This window comes from Apaloderma vittatum, unplaced genomic scaffold, assembly GCF_000703405.1.
Source record: "Apaloderma vittatum isolate BGI_N311 unplaced genomic scaffold, ASM70340v1 scaffold9519, whole genome shotgun sequence".
In the NCBI taxonomy this organism is placed as follows: Eukaryota; Metazoa; Chordata; class Aves; order Trogoniformes; family Trogonidae; genus Apaloderma; species Apaloderma vittatum.
The window spans coordinates 68810-88902 of record NW_009734591.1 but is presented as its reverse complement, the minus strand read 5'-3'; the positions used below and the strand labels follow the sequence as shown (position 1 = coordinate 88902).

General features: G+C 43.4%; 2 protein-coding genes across 2 annotated transcripts in view; one reads left to right on the top strand and one right to left on the bottom strand.

Moving 5' to 3' along the window:
• The first annotated feature begins 5213 nt into the window (after window positions 1-5213).
• On the top strand, window positions 5214-6370 carry PRLH (prolactin releasing hormone). The gene is made up of 2 exons (XM_009876336.1): window positions 5214-5382; window positions 6192-6370. The coding sequence occupies exons 1-2, from the start codon at window positions 5235-5237 to the stop codon at window positions 6368-6370; spliced, it is 327 nt and encodes a 108-aa protein (XP_009874638.1). The 5' UTR covers window positions 5214-5234.
• A 4103-nt stretch (window positions 6371-10473) lies between these two features.
• The window catches only part of MYRIP (myosin VIIA and Rab interacting protein), a 74247-nt gene continuing 64627 nt past the window's right edge, over window positions 10474-20093 (bottom strand). The window contains exons 11-16 of the mRNA XM_009876335.1: window positions 15438-15632; window positions 13908-14069; window positions 12011-12115; window positions 11841-11901; window positions 11139-11257; window positions 10474-10506 (exon numbers count right to left, since the gene is read on the bottom strand). Of these exons, the coding sequence (XP_009874637.1) occupies window positions 10474-10506; window positions 11139-11257; window positions 11841-11901; window positions 12011-12115; window positions 13908-14069; window positions 15438-15632 (675 nt within the window). The remainder of the gene's footprint in view (window positions 10507-11138; window positions 11258-11840; window positions 11902-12010; window positions 12116-13907; window positions 14070-15437; window positions 15633-20093) is intronic.

Genomic DNA, 20093 nt, shown 5'->3' with positions numbered 1-20093 from the left:
GGCTTTTCCCCCCTCACAAAATGGCGACCGCCCGGCGGGCACATAACACACCCCCTCCCTCCGCTACCGCGCTGCCCCACGGGAAGGAGAGTCGTCCCGCCCGCCCCCGCCGCCACATGGGCGGAGCCAGGGACTACATTACCCAGAACGCACCGCGCTGCGCCTCCCTGCCTTTCCCCAGGGAAAACACAGGTCGAGATTGGTTCCCCGCAGGGCAGGGTCGCCCCTCCGTCGCCCACCCGCTCTCAGGGATCCCCCCGCATGGAGGAACCCCCCTCCCGCAGGGCTGCCTCCCTGGGCGAAGCACTCCACAAACTCGCTGTGTCCCCCTCTTTCTGCCCTCCCTTTCGTTTGGGTGCTGCCAGCATTCCAGAGTTTGTCAGGGAGGCGATTCATGGCCTTGCAGATGTACAATAACCTAGTTGCAGGGGCACAGCTTGCCAGAACCTCTATTTCTCCTTTTTTTTTATTTTTCTTTTCCTTTTTTTTGGGTTTTTATACTAAGCTTCAGTCCTCTTAAAGGAATACCATGTGATCCAAGGCCTGGATCACCACTGCAGTAGTTTGACGAATGTCGGCATGCGCCCGTCTTAAGAAAGTTCCAGATCAACAAACTGATTTGAGTTAAAAAACCGTAATCTTCCCTGCTCCCGCTACATGACACAACCTACCATATCCAGCTAAGAACAGCAAAAGTGTTGGAAGAAATCCTCCCTCTATCTGCGCTGTCAGCAGAAGTTTCGAGAGTGACTGCAAAACCATGCCAAGCCTGACTTGTGGGTTATTTCCATCCGAGCTCTAACTCTAGTGCAAAGCCTTCATAGTGTGTTGAGGAAGGGCTGATCTGAGCTGTAGCCACCCAGCTGAAAACAAATTTTTCCGGTAAACATGCTAAAAAACCCAGCAACTGTGCTGGTGGTAAACAGCTAGATATCCAGCAAGATATCCAGTCTAGATAGATAGCCAGATAGATATCCAGATAGATATATCCAGAGAGATACCCAGTCTAACTTCCCAGAATCTAGGTTAGATGCAGTTGGGTATAGCTTCAGAACATGCTGAGATTTCAAGTTACACATGTTCTTGGTTGAAACATGAAGAGGTTCATTCCTTGCTCAATAATGATTGTAAGCAAGAAGATAATTTCTCTGTTAACCACTAGATGGTCCTCTTTCTCAAAGGAAAAAAATAGCTCCCAAAATTTCTCTGAACCTGTATGTTAGTACAGAACGCTTCAGTGTGAAGCTACACGTAATTCACAGTCTCACCTAGCTGCTTGAATTGACAACAGGTTTGAATACAACTTCTCATGAATCCTCCAAGCTTACTGCAATGGGGGCCTCTTACCATCAAACATTCCATAGTTAATGTCAGGTAGGAATTTCCAGCTCCAGGCAGCCCAAGCATTGGTGTTCTCCCACCCGCTCTCATTCAAGGCTAAGTGAAATCAGACCAGCAATATTTTATTTTATCATCTCAGACACAGCAGTCCAGTACAGAAGGCTGAGCAGATTCATGGGTCAGGCAGTAAGTTCCTGGCATTTGGAAACTATTCATCTACTACTGGTATGTGAAACAATGAGAGTGGTGGGATGGGAAGAAAATGTTTGTGTTTCTCTATCCACCTGCATCAACTGTCTTTCCTTTGGTGGTTTTCACCTTCTGTTTGTGAAAAAGAAGTATAGAACACATCAGCTTTGGATTAGTTCTTTGGCATCGAAAATGTAGTTCACTGCTGGCCTCTGGTGCTGCCTTCCCAAAGAATATTCCTCCTGGACTTCATCCTCCAGCCTCCAGGAGATACCTTTCAAGCACTCTAGATCGCACTCTGGTAGTTCCGTCATGGTCTGGTGGAAAGAAACGATAACTTGCCATCAGTGAGGATGGAGTACAATCGTGCCTTAATAAGAGAAATGCCTGATGAGGCTCATTTAAACAGACTGTCACATATTTTGTTAGCCTTCATTGCTTAGAACATTTTATAGTAGCCTTTCACGAAGTCAGAATGACTGAAAGCAAAAATGAAGAAGTACTTGAAATGGAATGAAGGCAGCTGATCATACCAGAGCATTTCAAATGCCAGTTCTCCTAACAATGATTTTTCTTTATATGGCATATTGTTTCACAGGCTGCATTTACCAATAAGCATGTTAACATGAAGACACGGCACAGTTTTGTTTTACATGGGAACTTCCACATAGGTGGCAGTCCCTGGAGGTGATCTGTGCTGTTGAAAGGCTCCTGTTGCAGCACCAGCAAGACTAGAAAGAGTAAATGGGATGAAAGAGGCTTTTACTTCTGTTTAAAGATTATAGGATCACTGACCAAAACAAGAGAGGGTCCTACGTGTCCTGGAGAGAAAAAGCCTTCATTCCAGCCATCAGCCACTGGAGATCAAGAAAGGATATCCACGTTTTCTGGTCAAAAGCAATGTGAAGAGCAGTAAAGGAAAAGATCTACAGTGCAAAACCAAGACGGTTTTTACTTACTAAGATACCCTCTCCACGCATACAAAATTAGCATGGCGGAAGCGCAGCCACCTCCTGATTCTTGGATGCAGATTGATTTTTAGGTAGGGAGTGTTAGCAAGGTTCAAAGGGAACAGGCTAAAAGGAGGTTGCTGAAGAAAGCACATATATACATTATTGATTATGTTAGCTGTAGAAAGACCTTTTGTGCTATCATGGGCTTGAAGTGCTCTTCATGTTTTGCAGATGTAATTCTGAGTAGTCTAAGTAAACTCTTGAAAACTTGGATGAGGAAGTCACTTCTTTTTCCTGTTACTACGTGGAAACTGGAGAATGAAAGAATATTTCCCAGGCTTCTTTACTGTTTGTGTCCATACACGTGACCATAGAAAAAACTACATACATAAATGAGAAATTTACTTTTAATCCCCAAAATTAGTTACCATACCCCTGGTGGTGGTGGCGTCACCTACTTGATGCCTGGATTCTGAGTAAGGGCAAAATTTCGACCATGCTTCCCTGTAGAAGTATCTCACAAACTGCACCTAGGAAAGGAAAGGTAATGAATCTCTTTTGTTTTGGGAGGTGTCTGCAGTGAAATAGCATCATTTGTACTTTGAGGTTTTCCCAACCAGAAGCACTCTTAGAGAAAAAAACTAAATGACAGATTTGCTGTGGAACTTCTGCTTCATCCTAATGAGATCGCAGCATTTTCTATCCAGTCTCGGCTTGGGGACCAGGTCATACTTTAGAGCCCCGCTCTGCTAACCACAGCTTTAAAAACTGTTTCTTCAGATACTCAGCCTCGTCAGGAATGGAGCACAACTCTGCAGCTGCAAAGATCTTTGTGAGAGAGCCTGCAGTTGCTGGGCAGCCCAGCGTATCTCAGACTGTCACCAGGAAGGTGTCAAAGGAGCAAAAACCTGCTGGTTCAGCCACCGCTCCTCTCCAAACTCAGTCTTAGCTGTTAAAGCAGCAAGATCTCTAATGGCAAGACCACAATGACACTTTAGTCAAGAGGCAGAGTTAAAAATAAATGCGCAGAAGAGATACCTGATGTAGAAATACAATATTGCCTACATATATTAGCCTCACGCAGATGAAATTTCCTCAGCCACAGAACCGGTGAGCACCTGCTTAAGCACTGAATCACAACTTCATCAGCTTTGTTGCAGTATGGCCTGAAACTCAGGTGTTGCTGAGCTGACCCAGCCGCAGGTTTGGGGCTTCACGAGATGAGAGCTGCCTTCCAGTGAGGTTCCCAGGCAAAAAGCAGACGTGCGACAACAGCAAGAGCAGCGAGGGCTGGGGCAGGCATGTGGCCTGGCTGCTCCAGCTTGCTGGTCGTGACAGCTTCCCATCATCTGTCTCCTCTCTTTCCTCACACCTCATCCCTCACCACGAGTGTTTCCCCCACCCCCTGTGTCCTTGTTGTCTCTCCGTTCATAGGGACATGGCAGCAGCCCCCTCCCCTCAGCTCTCCTGGGCTGGGGAGGGGGCTTCAGCCAGATGTCCTGCCAGAACCCCCCCAGCAATGCCCTGACGCCGTCCTTGCCTCCTGCTTCCTGCCCTGATCAATGGTTTTCTCACAGAGCCACAATTCTCTATCCCCTCCTTCTATAAATTTAAATTTTGCTCACCAGTGCTGCTGACGTCCTTCTGGCCCACCTCTTGACTCTCTCCTCCCTGCTTTAAGCCCAGTTCTCTCCAGTATAAAAGGCACAAGCCCCCAGCAGCCGCCCTGCTTCTGCTCGGAGCAGTAGCTACCTGAAGAGCAGCTTTGGTGCAAACAGGTGAGTGCTTCCCTCTGCTTCAGCGCTTCTCCTGGCTCTTTCTTGCTGAATTTAATTCTTTTTTTCTGGGGGGAGGCTTTAGCTTTTCAATGCAGCTGTGCTCTGTGCCCAATAACTTTTGTCCAGTTTTTTGTGGAGAAGGAGATGATACTGAGGCAACATGGCTGAACTACCGCAGCCGCAGGTGAATCCCTGGATTCATCCGGGATTTGCTCTCAGAAATGTCCAATGCTGCTTTTTTCATACGTGAAAGCCATTCGAGTTTGTGTTGGGAGCGGAGGGGCCACATTGCTGATCTCTAAGGGTTTAAAGAGTTAACGGTACCTCGATCGTCTGGGGACATCCACAATAGGTTTCAACTCCATGGATCTGCAGCAGAGCTTGAGTTTGCCGTGCTGAGAGGCAGACTGTCAGCGTGGGGAGAAAAGCCCCACAAATCTTCACTGAATACTAGGCGTTAAGGAACTTCTGCCTTTGCATTTTCATGAAAGACACCACCAGATTATCCACGTGCTTTTGTCAGTTGCCTGTGAGGTGTGCTTGGGACCATCTTTCATCAAAAGATTTTTCACTTCTGCTCCACCTGCACTGGAAGCAGGCTGAGATTTTGTCAGCAAGAGGCAAAAAATCCCACTCATGCATGAGGGGAAGCCCCTGTGTAGGCATAGCCGAGATGATTTCCTTTACCTCCGTACCTGTATATCTGCCGCTAAGTGATGCTTAAGTGAACGGGGCTCCTGCTGACTTCTGCAGGCAGCTCCTTCACCTCCTGGATGTGCTTTTCCCAGCTTTGCCTTCAAAGAGAAACACTCAGGACGTCCCTCTAGCATCAGCAGTTCACAGAAGTCAGTCATGAAACTGCTCTGATGGATAGGAACACGCCATTAACAGGTGACACCTTCTTTCACCTTTAAAATTGTAACTCAATTCGTGTTCCCTTTTCCCCTCACAGCCTTCCTGCCACCGTTCCATCATGTGGCATCCAATCTCGTGGACACCACGTGCCCAGTGGTCACCCAGACACTTCAAGCTGGTCACTGTCTATGTGCTGGTGCTGTTGGTATCACTCGGCTTTGCTTCAGGGCAGAGCAGGCCATTTAAACACCAGATAGACAATAGAAGTAAGTACATGTCTCACCTGATGTAACAAAACGGTGAGCCCCCTGGTCTCTGGTGCATCAAGGGATCAGGGTTGGGCTGTTCAGGTGAAGTTCAGCAGCAAATCCATGTGGGTGTTTCTATGGGGATGCGGTGGTGCAGGGCCCCGTACTTCCATTTACACGTGTAAGTGCATATACAGAACCTAAGGGCCTTCTCACAGCCCTTAATTACTCAAGGGAAATAGTATCATTTTTGATAAATACCAGAGAAGATACTTACATGTAAAAAGTTGATAAAGAAAATGCAAGGCAGCATATACTGAATATTTAAGCATCAAATTTTCAGCTGTGTTCTGTAGGCCTGGAGGAGTTCACAACTACTTCTATACCATAAAAAGCAAGCAAGGCCAGAAGCTTAAATTCACTTTAGAGGCATCTTCATTTCTGTCTGGAACCATGAGTTGTCTGAAAGTCAAAATACGAAGCCATGTTGTAACCTCTTCCAGGGCTCAGATCAGTTCTAAAGCACGTGGTAGCCTCCTGGATTTGATGGGTACTTTGGCTTACATTAGAATTGCAGGTTGCAGCCCAGATGGATCAAAATGAAATTTGCATCTGAATCCTCTTCCTTTAGGCTCTACACATGGAAAGCAACCCTCAAAGGCACCAGAAAGCGGTGTGTGTGGCTGCTTCCTTCCCCCCCCTTTTTTGTTTGTTTGTTTTTCCCCCCCCGGACTACAAATAAACCATCTCTAACACTCTGAAGGCGTTTGGGAAATGCCGTCTCCACTTCCAATGGTAGATGCTTCACTGACTGCTTTGAATTCCAGGCCCCGAGATTGATCCTTTTTGGTACGTGGGGCGCGGTGTTCGCCCCATTGGTCGGTTTGGGAAGAGGCAGCTGAGAAGCAGCCGCGGCAGCTTGAGGCCTCTGAGCAGACACCTGGATTTCATCTTGAACGCTCTGTGGGAGCAAGAAGTGTTGCGCGCAGAAGACAACGACTGGTGATCTCTGTCCCCTGAGGCGGTGGCCCAACCTCTGTTCTTTGAAGTGTGCCCTCCCTTATGCCTCAGACCTCCAGCTCTGCTTTTGCCCAGCAATCCCATGCTGCTCTTCTTTCTGCTCCTTGCATAAGTTCTTTCAAAAAGAAACGTGTTCAAGTAAAAGACAATGCATGGACACTGGCAGAGAGTGCTGCCACAGCTTACAAAAATAAATGTTTGTCTTACGTCTCCACCAAACTCGCGATGCAGTTCACTGTAACGTTAGGGTTATCCAAAACACCACACAGCTTTTGGGCTGGAATGTAAACCCTGCAGTTTTAAGCATACCATGAAACCTTCCTGTTGCATTTCAAAGTCCCCAGCTGTTGATATGTAAAAATAAAAAGAAATAGTTGGAAGAAAAAAGGCTCTCACTAATTTTTAATGTAGCTGCAGTAGGAACATGAAATACGGGTGCTCTCTGTGGAGTTTTTATACATAGTTAACATCCACTTGTAGGAATGTAGCCCTGAGCTACCCACTGGCCCTCCTGTACTGCTGGAGAGATACATTAATGAACAGAAAAGAGCTCCTGTCAAAGATAAGTATTTTCTCCTCGCTGAAGAAAAAATAATTGGCTAATTGAACTCTTCGAAGTAGTTCTGTGCCTCCTGCATGCATCTGTGTACGATTATCCAAAAAGAGTGAGGGCCTAAACCAGCCAATTCCCTTTAAAACAATGTGGTTTGTTTTTAAGTTTGTAATTACCTGATCGAGCCCAAGTCACTCACTGAGAATCACAAGCTGTGTACCAGCCGCTACATTAGTCCACACTGATGAGCCTGAGGCTGTGGCTCAACACTCACATTTTCCATAGTACTATGTTTATATTAATTTTATAAGAAGTGTTGTGTACAATATGTTTCATCTTGATTAATAACTATCATCAGCAATAATATTCCAATGCAGTTTAATCTGTGATTTATATCCAAAAAGAAGGATCGTTTACAATTTAGCTAACAAGTGACGGTTAAACCCAGGTCATCTGCAAAACGCGAATTAGAATGAACTTGCATTTCTGGTTTTGCTTTGTTAGAATTATTCCTAACATTGAATTAATCACTGCAGATCATTTAACCGTTTCCTTCATCTTTGCAAACAGTCTGTCACAACAAGGATCAGATTTTTATTGTCATTAGGTAGTTACTACTGTTTATAATACAGCACATCAGCTGCCCCAAAGTGTTAATTAAAACATGCGAGTTTAAATGGTGGAGGAAATATGCTGATAAGGGAATATTTTGATCAGCATTTATTGTGTGGAAATATCAGCAGGACTCTTGCTCAGTTTGTTGCGTTAGAGCAATCCCAGTGGAAGTCAGAGAAATTCTGCCCGAGAAACTCATTTCTCATTTTGAGACAATATTTCGCCCAATGGACTAGACGGTTTGGAGAGGACTAACTCCTAGAAGACTAATTCCCAACAGGATTCCACCCGCCCCAGCAGAAAATAATGCGAAGGGAGCTTGTTGCCGCCTGCTCCTCCCCTCAGCCGAGCGAGGTGATTCCACGGAGCTGAGCAGGGGCACCACAGGCAGGCAGTACCGAGCGTGAGAAATCCAAATGACAGAGGAGAACTTTTGGGTTTTCTTTATGAATCAAGTCCTTGAAAAGGCATTCTTTTCATAAATCGTCTTTACTCTTTTTTTACCGTTTCTCTTGACAATAATTCTCAGTGGGTATGCAGATAACAACAACAAGGCAAGCTTAATATTCACTCGGACTTAATCAAATAGGATCATATAGTCTTCATTTCACCCATTAAAATATTTTAATTTATAAAAATTAATCTAAATATAAATATTAACACTAAAGATTGAAATCACTTGATGACAAAATAATTCTTTGTGTGCTATAACATATGCTTTTATGATTTTTTAAAACAGTAAATTATATCTTTGCACATATTTGGCACAATAAACATTTGTAAAAATTCAAATGCCTTATAGCAGGTGGGATTTTTTTAAATTTTTTTCTTTTTTTTTTTTTTTGCAATGCCTATGCAGTACACATTTTTCTGTCAAAGAAGACTGAATATTTTAACATTGTGACACGATAATAGTTGCTTTTCATGCCTCTTAAGGAAAACAACCTATTCCAAACTTTGTTGGCTTGTTTAAATCACACTAACAGAACAAAAGCCAAAGAGTTATTCTATTAAAATTAGTAATTTCTGTATTGATATTACATACACAATATTAGTTATTATTTATTAGACGAATATGTAAACCAACCACCATTAATGACATTTCGTAAACCTGCATAAACCAGAACCTGGGAATGTATTGTATACGGACACGAGAACAGTCAAGGAAGGAGGAGGAGACTGGATTAAAAAAAAATAAATATTAGGCATCCTACTCTGTTTAATTTCCTTTACTGGATTGCATATATAAATAAAATCTATTAGTTTTATATATATATATTTATATATTAAACAGAGTGGGCCAAATTCTGCCCTCACATGTGCGCAAACCAATTTCAGAGAACAAGTACAGTATGAGAGTAAAAGAAGGCATAAAATTTCACCCAGAGCAAACACACTGGGCCATATCTTGGGCAGATGAGGAAGGGGTGGGGTGACGCTTATGTATTTGTAGCAGGAAGGTGGTCGCGTTTATCTCGAGGGTTCCTTACGTGCAGCTGGACGTCGCAGCACCAACAAGCCCGACATCAAACAGGGGCGGCAGATTTGCAACTGGCACTGCTTCTCCAACCATCCCACTCCTCACTTAAATTCAACCTAGCCAGGAAATTTGCTCCATTTCACTCCTATTTGCCCAACCTTAAACATTTCATGCCCTGGTGTCCCAGGGGACAGTGTTCCAGCTGCGCTTTGAGACTCGCCAGCCCCTGCCCTCCTCCTCCACAACATGTTTCATATCAACCCAGCGTTTGGGTACCTGCGCTGCTCTTTGTGGGGATAAGGGTATACTGGCTTATCACCTCCTCTAGCTACCTCCTTGGTATTCTGCAGCCCAAAAAAAACCAAAACAAACCACAAATCGGCAAGGTCCTCCTCAAAAAAAGATTAGAGGAGCACCCTGTAAGCAGCATCTGCCCTCCCAGTCATCTGCTCGAGGGCCTTCCAGTTTGACGTACCTTTCCAAGGTCTCAAGAAACCGAGGAAGAAATTTTAGTGGCTACAGACTAGTAAAGGAAGAGACATCCGGGCAGCAGAGATCTCACCCACACTGTTTTTACTAACTTTTTTTCCCTGATCTTAAAAAGATTTGGCCAGAATTTATTCCAAACTACAACGGGGTTGGACACCACTAACACAATCAAGGAGAACGAGACCTACAAGGGTGCTGATTTCACAGCAGTGTTTGTATGTTTGCAGGTGCCAGGATCGTAACTTGACAGACACCTAGTCCACACATGCCATCCCCAATTCACGGTTCACAGGATGACCATCCACATTCCCCCTGCCAACAAGAGCAAAATACCTAACTCTGGAGCTGGAACATTGACTCTGCCGAATGGAGAAGCCTTTGAGCATTGCATCTCCTCCTACAAACCCTGCCAAAACTTCTCCACTGGGAGCAGAGTGGATTCTCCATTTCCACCATGCAGCTGAGAAGCAGCATAACGCTGCGCAGAGTCGTTCTTATTGCTCGGCAAGAAGGACGCCTACATGAATAGTAAGATGCCAGCAAATATGGTTCATGGGTCTGCTTTGTTCTCTCTTTTTTTGTACGAAATATCATTCTAGTAATCATGATTGACTGGATGTACAAAAACATACCGCGGTTTAAAGACGACATACTTGAGTACAATCAATAGGGAGAAAAAGTGCATCTTAAAACGCGGAGCCTTGCTTTTGAAACTCAGCATTCTTTCCAGAGTCTCGTGAGAACTTTAAGGCAGAGTTTCCTTTAGCAGACCACAATGCTGAAAGACTTGGACAGCTTTCTCAGTGAGGTATCCAAACGAAGCCCTATAACTGAGGCATTGTGGGTTCTTGAGGGTCCATTTTCCGCTGGACATACGCAATGGCTGTTAAGTAAAGGCACTCTCGTGTACAGCCTTAGGCAGTGTGTTATTGGCAGTAGGGAAGTGTTAAGTTTAGTACATCACAGCAGATCCTACAGTGGGTTCCTAGGGCAGAGAGGGACAGGAAAGAAAAAAAACATGAGCAAAACGCAGAATGAGCTTACTAGGGAACCACGTCCTTCCTCTTCTCACCTTCCCACCCTATTTTCCACATATCTAGAGGCAGGCTGCTTCAGGACAGTCAGCTTTCTTCCTTATGCCTCTACAGCTGCTGCAGAAGGAAGGACTGACAGCCATCCATCAGAGCCTCTTTGTTCAAATCTACCTCTGAAATTCTGCTTGGGTAACCTTCGAACACTTCTCAAACATCAGCGAGATTCAAGGTGACTCTCACCTGCCTGATGGGTCTGTGAGGGTCTGGTTCGAAACTTTGAACTGCAGAGGACCACTGTTTATTTATTTATTTATTTATTAAAATAAAGGTCGCACATTCTTGGAAACCTGCCAGCCAGGGTACCTTCCCACAGGTGGACAATGTAGGAGTTGCTCTACTGTGGTCTATAGTCACACATCTTCCAGGACACTGGTCATACTTGTTCAGAGCTGCCTCAGCAGTCTCTGCTCTTTTTCCTCAAACTATTACGAGAAGTTTTGTGGAGATGCTGAAATAGAGCTGCCTACTCAGATACTTCTCTCTCTTTTAACAGCCATTTTAAAAACATGTGTTGTGAGTTTACCATTAAGTCCTTGGCAGTGCTTTTCCTCTCTTTAGTTCTTTGTGTTAGAGATCCTTGAAGCATGAAGTTCCTGTTAAATGTTCTGACAGTGGTAACTGGAGAATCATCTATTTTTTCATCTGGGAAAAATACAAAAAAGGGAATTTTTTCACATAACAGACTGAAGCAGATGTAATGGTATTCCTGAAGAGTCACAGCCTCTAGAGAGATAAGATGTATGAGGAAAGCTGGACTAAGTCTAAATTAAAACCAGCAGGATGCAATACTTCAAATTCATTGAAGTCTGAGGCCAAGTCAATCAGTGGAATTATTAAAAACTAAAACAAGAGTAATGCAAGGAGAACGAAGCCCTAAAATTGACGGGAATAATGCACTGTTTGGTTAAAAAAAAAAAAAGGGAAGGAAAAAAGTACTGCGGTGGGGCAAGCACTCAGCATCCCTCATTTGCTTTTCCCAGTCTCCCCTAATTCTGCTCCTATTGATTTGCCACTGTCACACTGCACAAAGCGGCGATGCTTCTGAACGTGACAAATGGGTATTTCATATAACGCAAGTACAACAGGAAATGAGGTGGGTGGACATAGTTAGGGCTTTCTCTGCTCGTTTTGCAACTTCATCTTTCCTCCACTTTGCTGAACTGTACATTATACCGAACATTATAGAGATTCTCTCTATATAATGTAGGTAACAACTGAAGTGCACCTTTAATTGGCGGAGCTGGAAGTTTTCTTCTCTGCTGTCTTGATGTGTCTATTGTATGCATCTGTAAATGACACATATGCATTACTCAACTCCATTTCAGAAAAAGACGCAAGATTTCCCCAATATTTGTGGTTTTTTTTTTTTTTGAATACTACATAATGTTCTGGCACCTGGTTCGTTTGCTTTTGATCCCGTTTCCTTGTCAGGCGAACACATGGAGCCACGTTCAAGCCTGCAACAGTGAGAGCTGATATTCTGCTCTCAATATCTGAAATCTTCAAAGAAAATAAAAGAGAGAGACAGACAGGTGGGGAGGGGGAAAAAGAAGTTTTAACATTACTGTGGATGCCACTACTAAAACATATCCCTCCCCCAGTCAATTCCTCTTTAATCCAAAAGTATAAACAGATGGCTAACTTCTTCAGCAATTCTGACACTTTCCTGCATTCTTTAGTCCTGATGTTAAAAGGTGCTTAATTTGTTAGTAAAGATGGAGTAAAAGAACAATCTGACCTACCTTGTGACTCCAAGGAAGAGGCATTTTACTCCTTGTGAGGAAAAAAAGAAAGGAGAGAAAAAACCTGCATCTGGCACCTCCCAGTTATTTTTGGTGCTTAAGTTCATTCAAACTGTGTTTTTCAAACTTTGTGGGACACGTTTCCTAATTCAAAATTAATTTCATGCACACACAAGTATATCCTCCATCACAACATCTAAATATTTGATCTTAAATATTTATAATTTAAGTGTATATGTACCTTAAACACAAGCATGCATAAATGCAGGCACGCACTGCGTAAAAACATTCAATGAAAAACAAGTTGCTAGGAAAAACAGAAGTCCAAGAAAGCAGACATCTCGGGGGGAGTAAGCTGAGACCAGCAGAGTAAGGAGACCAGCACGGACAAACACTGCCAAAAGGGAAAGAAGTGTCTGAGAAGTCAGACATGACCCAAGTTCTGACTCACAGTGATACCTGAAGCTGTTCACTCTGCAGAAGCCCTTCCTCTTTATCATCCTCCTTGCACAGCTCAGGCCTCTCTCCTCCTCACCCCCATTAACATTTAACATCAAAGAATGATGCAAGCCAACAAAACGTCGCTGCCAGTTTGCCATTTAGTGCAGCAACACACTTCTGACATCAGAGAGGTGTCAGCTTCCCAGATCTTTGCTCAGACCTAGATGGAACATGCTCCAGCTGAGTTAAATAACCATTAAAGCCTGGCTTGGCTAGGTCATCATACAGATCAGTCAGTGAAAGCCTTGGCTCTTAGCATTATCAGTTGCTATCAGTTAACTCCAGCATTAACCTGGTTCATCTTTTAGCACCAGATGATGATGTGTTCTTCTGAGCCCCAGATGCTCTGGAGCCTGCTACAGAGATGTTAGATCACAGCCCAAAATTGCCTTTCGGCTGGGACATGCGCTGCTCAGTGGCTAAATCCTGAGGCAGGCTTGCAAGTGCTGGGCTCTGCATATAGCTCAGTAGCTGGTCTTTTTCATAAAATTGTAGAATTAGTTTGATTGGAAAAGACTTTTAAGACCCTCGAGTCCAACCATTAACCCAGCACTGCCAGGTGTCCCCAAGCACCACATCTACAGGGCTTTTAAATCCCTCCAGGGATGGCAACTCCGCCACTTCCCTGGGCAGCCTGTTCCAGTGCTTGAAAACCTTTGTGGTAAATAATTTTTTCCTTGCGTCTGGTAGAACTTTATCGACATTGGCTTCTTTTGGGAAGTGCTTTACAATCTGCTGATGAGATAAACTGCCTCAGACCGTATGTACAACCCGAGCATGAGCCGTGCATGTGATGCCACGTGAGCTGCCTGGCAGTAAGGAACAGTCTTGGTGTTAGTGTTGCAGTAACTCCCATGTCCAAGAACAAGGAAGAAACAAAGAAATACATCTGGCTGGGCTGAGTTACACATCTCAGTTATGCTTTGCTCAGCTTCTGTGATGCAGTCAGCATCCTTGGATCACCATCCCACACTGCGATACAAAAGAATATTGGAAGTAAGTTAAGCACAGTGGGAAACCTGCAGATTGGGAGGAGCTGCTGTCCTCACCTGAAGTTCCGCATGATGAACCTGGGCAGCTGCTGTGGCCACTTGATCCTCCAGCTCAGCCAGCTCAGATTCTGCAGTCACACTATTGATCTGGCGTGCAGCATCTTCTAGGTTGGTCAGCTGTCCCTCCAGCCCGTACACGGTGCTGGCTGTCAGGTACACCTGAAAAGTTTCCTTTTTTAAAATATTTGATATTAAAATGCATAACAAAACCCCCGAGTCTGCCTACAAGGGGAAGTCAACAGATCATGCCTCATATAAAGCTGTGTTTACTGACTTCTGGCAATCCAAACTCTGTAAGAGTAACTGTTCAGCAGCATAAGGCTATTAACTACTTAAAGAGTATTCTGTGCTTACATGTACAACACAGTTTTCCATCCCATCCTGCTCTCACTTAAATACACATCAGCCAAAACCCTCCCACCTCTTGGTGGCCCTTTGAAGTGACTCTGTGGAGGATTAGTAGACTTACCTGGGACACATGAGAGAAAACCCAACTTTTATCATTTAGAGATATTCCTTAAAACGAAAGAACTGTTAATATTATGACCCACCTACGATACCTCTGATAACCGCAGGTAAAGCTTTCATTTCCCATTCAGCTCCTTAGAGCTGTTATTCATGATACACTGATTTTTAGGCATTTCCTTCATTACACAAAGAAATCTAAGATACATGGCTGGATGAAGGCCTCTGTTTTACAGAAAAGTAATTTTCAAGCGTTAGCTTTTGACACCTGTGCTTTAAATTGTGCAGACCCTTGTGAAAATACTACACCTTCCACCTATTTATTAGATAGCAAAGAGACCGTTGCCACAAGGCTGGTAACAGCCAAGTGGAAATGAAATATTCTGGGGCATCATTGGGAAAAAAAGAAAAATGAGGATCTATTTTCTTGAACTGATCACCTCAGACTCCTAGGAGATCTTGAAGAGCTGCTAATGAAAGGAAAAGACACTGAAATGTAATCAGTTAAATGTGGGAAGTGGAGAAAAATCGAAAGTTACAAGTGTACCAACTCCATTAAGTGGATGCATCAAAATTTCCAGTGAGTAGTGACTTCCCTCTGTGATTCAGCATCACACCATTTCCTCTAGATGACAAGACTTCATGAAAAAGGATGGATGATTCGGACGTGGCCAAAGAAATCTTTGTTTAATTTGGCTTCTCCTGCCTGCTCTTTTTACCAGAGCAGCAGGCAGCTCTGGCTCCCTGGGTGGTCAGCACAGGATGCTGGGGATGCATGGGTGAAGGAAGAGCTCCTCCCCTTCTCTACATGCCCAGGGACATGCTCTCCTTACCTGTCCTTATGGTAACGAAGCTGTGCTGGAACTGTGAGATATGTGGTTTCAAGACAGGCATGTGTAGCCACATGAAATAGGGTTTTTTTTTGTCCTGCCTGCATATTTAACAACCCAAAACTAATTATTCTGAGCATCCACTGAAGCTGCCTATGCGCTTTCCCCTTCCAGCAGGTGCTCACGTAGGAATGCTGGTGTGACACCTCCACATCTTTGTTCACGTTCTTACATTTTCTTCCAGCGTGGTGAGCTGCTCGTCAAGCCTGACAGGGTCTGTCCCCAGTGGGAAGGTCCCTCGTCCTTTCTCCTGAATGTCAGCTGGGAGATCGCAGGGACCAGTGGATTCTGCAATCAGTTCTTCGGTGGCATTGATGACTTTGAGGACTTCTGTAGATATGTTGCAGAGAGAGACAGCAGAGTACTTCTGTTTTGTTACAAGAGCAGAGAAAACAACAGCATTAAATTAGCACAGGGAGGTAATGTGTAAAATCACCTTGCTAATAGCTGCAGCTTTTTAGCAGTGCTAGTACAATATAACTGGCTAAGTGTTGTGAACAGACACGAAATCTCTATAACAAAACTAGGATTTGCTGCCTTTTTTTTTGTATACGCACACTGCTATAGCACGCGGAACAGCTCACGCATGCAATTCTTCTACCACACAATTTCTACTGGAGAGATGGTCCAAATCTATATCCCAAAGGAGCACACAAACATGCAGCTTTCAAAACAAGTGAGCTATTTTTGCAACAGTGTTTTAAACAGGTTTTAAAACACAATTTTCGTGTTCAGATACTGGCGAACAGATGCGGAATCATCTGTCTTCATATCCACGGGAGCTATTGCAGCCACAAGCACAGGAGAACAATTATCAGGAGCCCTGTGAGGACAGCGTTTTGCACAGATGTTTGCTATGAATTATGTGCGAGCCCCGAAAACCAAAGGCTGGGCTATAAGCATGTGAACACTTGCATCCTCATTTTTTTAGAAAAGTCAGTTTATCTTTTACAAAATATTTACAAAATAAATTATAACAAATACTAAGGAAAAGCATGCAGTTCCATCCATTTTTTTTAATAAATAAAACCAACTGTGAGCCTTTTTACCAGTGTTCCTGATTTGGAATTTGTCATTAACTATTGTGATTCTGATGATTCTCACAGAGCTTTACTCTTCAGGACACCTCCTCCGATAAGAAAATTTCACCTGGTGTACCTCCAAGCATCAAGCTCAACATTTGAACATAGAGCCTGGAGATTGAGCCAAAGCTTGTTGAAACCAGTACAAATGCTGTCACTGAATTCACGTGTTAACACCTTTAGCTTTGCCTTAAAGAACGTGTGGGAAGTTTAAACCTGTATTTGTTTCATTCCTCAAACCTGCAAATATTTACGTGTGAGGATTAGGGGCCCACCCATCTGTACATTTTCCCCCAAACAAAATATCTGTGCATCAGAACTGAGGAAACAGACAGTCTTTGGATTCTCTATAGTGAATTCTGCAGTACAGGAAAGTATAACCGATTTAAAAATGTCTGTGCATTGTTTAAACGTTGTATGAATCAATATGTTGGCCAGGCAGGATATAGGAGAAATAACATTCCTTTGCTTCACACAAACTCTGGTGGGTTTAACTGGAAAACCTCTTTTATTATTTCTTTCCTTTAATTAGCTCTTCTTTTTTACGTTCGATAAGGCTTTCACTGAAGAAAGTACTTTTTTAGTAGTGCGTGCCCAGCCCTGTATCAATACATTACAGCGTCCTTTGTGCTGTTACTTCTCCGAATAATTATATATGTGAGATTAAAGGGAAGGAGAACAAAGCAAAGAGAGTATATGCTGTAGCACTCAGAGCTTCAGCTTGTTAAGCTCGGGTGGCACAGCCCCAACGAGCAGACCTGGGACTCTCCTACCCAGAACAAATACTTGAATCGCCATCAACAGCCTACTGGTTTTTCCATTTATTTCTCACAAGTGCCAATTAGGTTAAAAACAGATCAATAATTTTATAGGGCAGAAGAGGAAATCAATGTTACTTTGTTTTACCATTTTCTTTTACAAGTACCTAATTCTTATTTTTATTCTATGAGTAGAGAACAAAAAAAGATAAAGGCCAGACACTACGTTTTCTTCATCATCTTCACTGATGTATGCTCCCTACTTCAAGAACTGCAGCCTCACTTTAGTGTTCATTATTTCTTAATTTTCTTTATTATCCTTTGAAGTTGATGATGAGTTTCCAAAAAAGATTTTATTAAATTAGAAATAGGTGTTCTTATACCAAAAGATGAGAACCCATACTGGGATTTATTAGAGATTAACTACTACAAAATAGATTTTTTGATTTTTGTTTTCCTGGTGAAGTGTTTTGTGACAGAAAGCTTTATGAATTCAAGATTTTGAGTAAAATAGCCTACCTTCTCAATAGGTAATGTCTGAAGAGCACAGGCAATATTCCAGCATATTTGAATCATAGGATGTTAGGGGTTGGAAGGGACCTCTAGAGATCATCTAGTCTAGCCCCCCTGCCAGAGCAGGATTCCCTAGGGCAGCCACACAGGAACACATCCAGGCAGGTTTTGAAAGTCTCCAGAGAAGGAGACTCCACAACCTCTCTGGGCAGCCTGTGCCCAGGGCTCTGGCACCCTCACAGTAAAGAAGTTTTTCCGCATGTTGAGGTGGAACTTCCTATGTCCTAATTTAAACCCATTATTTCTTATTCTATTGCTGGGCAGCACTGACATGAGATTGTCCCCTTCTCCTTGACACCCACCCCTCAGATATTTGTGTACGTTAATAAGGTCCCCCCCCCCTCAGCTGTCTCCTTTCAGGGCTAAACAGCCCCAGTTCTCTCAGTCTCTCTTCATAGGAGAGATGTTCCAAGTCCCATAATCATCCTCGTAGCTCTCCGTTGGACTCTCTCCAGTAGGTCCCTGTCTCGAATTGGGGAGTGCAAAACTGGACACAGTGTTCCAGGTGTGGTCTCACAAGGGCAGGGTAAAGGGGGAGCAGAATATCCCTAGACCTGCTGCACACACTTTTCTTAATGCACCCCAGGTTCTAAACTTTGTGAAAGTTTTCTGCTTAAGGACATTTAGAAGTCAGCTTTCCTCTGGGCTGTATTTTAAGGAGAAGCAAGAAGAGATTAATGTCTGCCTGAGGAAGACATAAAATCAAGACGTGGAGAGTTCAATGGTTTTTAATTTGGAAGAATGGGATATCCAATTAATGGTTTTGCGTATGTTTTAATTTCTTTTTTTGAGCAACTGTCAAAAGCTGTTGAAACAGCTCATGACCCCAAATGGCCAGGTTGCAAACCTAGTGGAGCACTCTAGACAAAATTATTTAACACGTGTAAGGAAAAAAAAAAAGTGCCCTGGAGTTTTAGTGCTCCACAACCCTCTCCCCTCCCACCCACTTCAAACTTAGGATTTACGAGGGTCTATAAAAACCACCTAAAATCCACAGACACAGGCATATTAAGATCATTCTGGTAGGCAGACGTTTCAAATTGCCACCAAGACCTTCTGGCTGTCTTAATTTATCTCACCATTGCAGGAAAGGTTGTTGCTAACATCTCGCCGTTGCAGGAAAGGTTGTTGCTAACATCTATACGTGATTCCAAAAGACAGCTGTCATGCCATGATGAAGTCTCTCCCATCTATCTTGTCAAGAAAGTCATAGAACCAATATGGATGTGACAGACACAGGCAGCAATCTCTAGGACAAACGGCTAGCACAGAAAAGTAAAGCACGACCCTTCTTCTCAAAACCCTGGGATGCATTCGAATTTCAACTGGGATTAGCACCACCCCTCCCAAATTAAATCGATGCAGCTGATTCAAATAGGAATCTAAATTTTTTTTCCCTGAATTTAAGACTAAGAGTTTAGTCAAATGCATTTATCCTTTTTATGATAACTAATGTCCACACTCACAAATATATTAAAGACAGTTAAAAGTAGATGCTCAATTTCGAGTTGTCTCTGTGAGAGTTTTAAAAGCAATTGAATACTTAAGAAAAATTGTGTGTATGCAAGCACGCATACATATGTGCATGCTGAATAGAACAAACAGTATCTTGTAAAACTTCTTTGCGTTCTTTTCTATGTGCAGTTGGACAGATGGAAAGGATTCCTGCTTCGCTCAAGACCATGTTTCAGAGGTCTCAGCTAGTTCTTGCTGACACTGCCAGCATTTCCTTCGCAGTTTTACTTAAGGATGCTACCCTGGAAGGTGCTTTCTAGAACAATATTTGCATCCTTGCACAAAGGATGATAAAAACTGAGGCAACTTAACTGCTGAGAGCAGATGAGCATTAAGTCCTTGTGCACATCTCAGCAGCCTATTACATTTCCACCATCAAGTTTCCTTTGCACAGACATCATTGCTTTTATTTTTAATGCTCTTAGAGCAGTTAAGTTCTCTATTACTTTATTTTTTGTGCACGGTGTACTCGGCCATTAGCATTTTTACTTTTTTTTTGCTACTATAATGTTACGCCATCATTAAGCTCTATTATTCTGGCATGAGAGGCAGTGACTTGCAACTCAACAGAGAATGTTTGACATTGACTGTTAGATCATGAACTAGAGCAAGACAAAAACCTCATCACTAGCAGCCCTGACAGTACTGACCACATTCTTGACAACATGTAGCATGATAATTTTTAACTTGTCTCAAGCTGCTCTATCATGCTCTGAGTCCTTGTTTTGGAGGCGACATCCCTCTTTTTTTTTTTTACCATGAATTGAGGGGGGACGGGGAGAAGGTGAGTGTTGCTTTGCCACTGGTTCCATCCTTTTCAAAGTAGCCTGACCGAATCCGAACTTGATGAAACCAATCCCCAACCTGCCTCCCTCACCTCCCCCTTGCACAGCTCTGAGA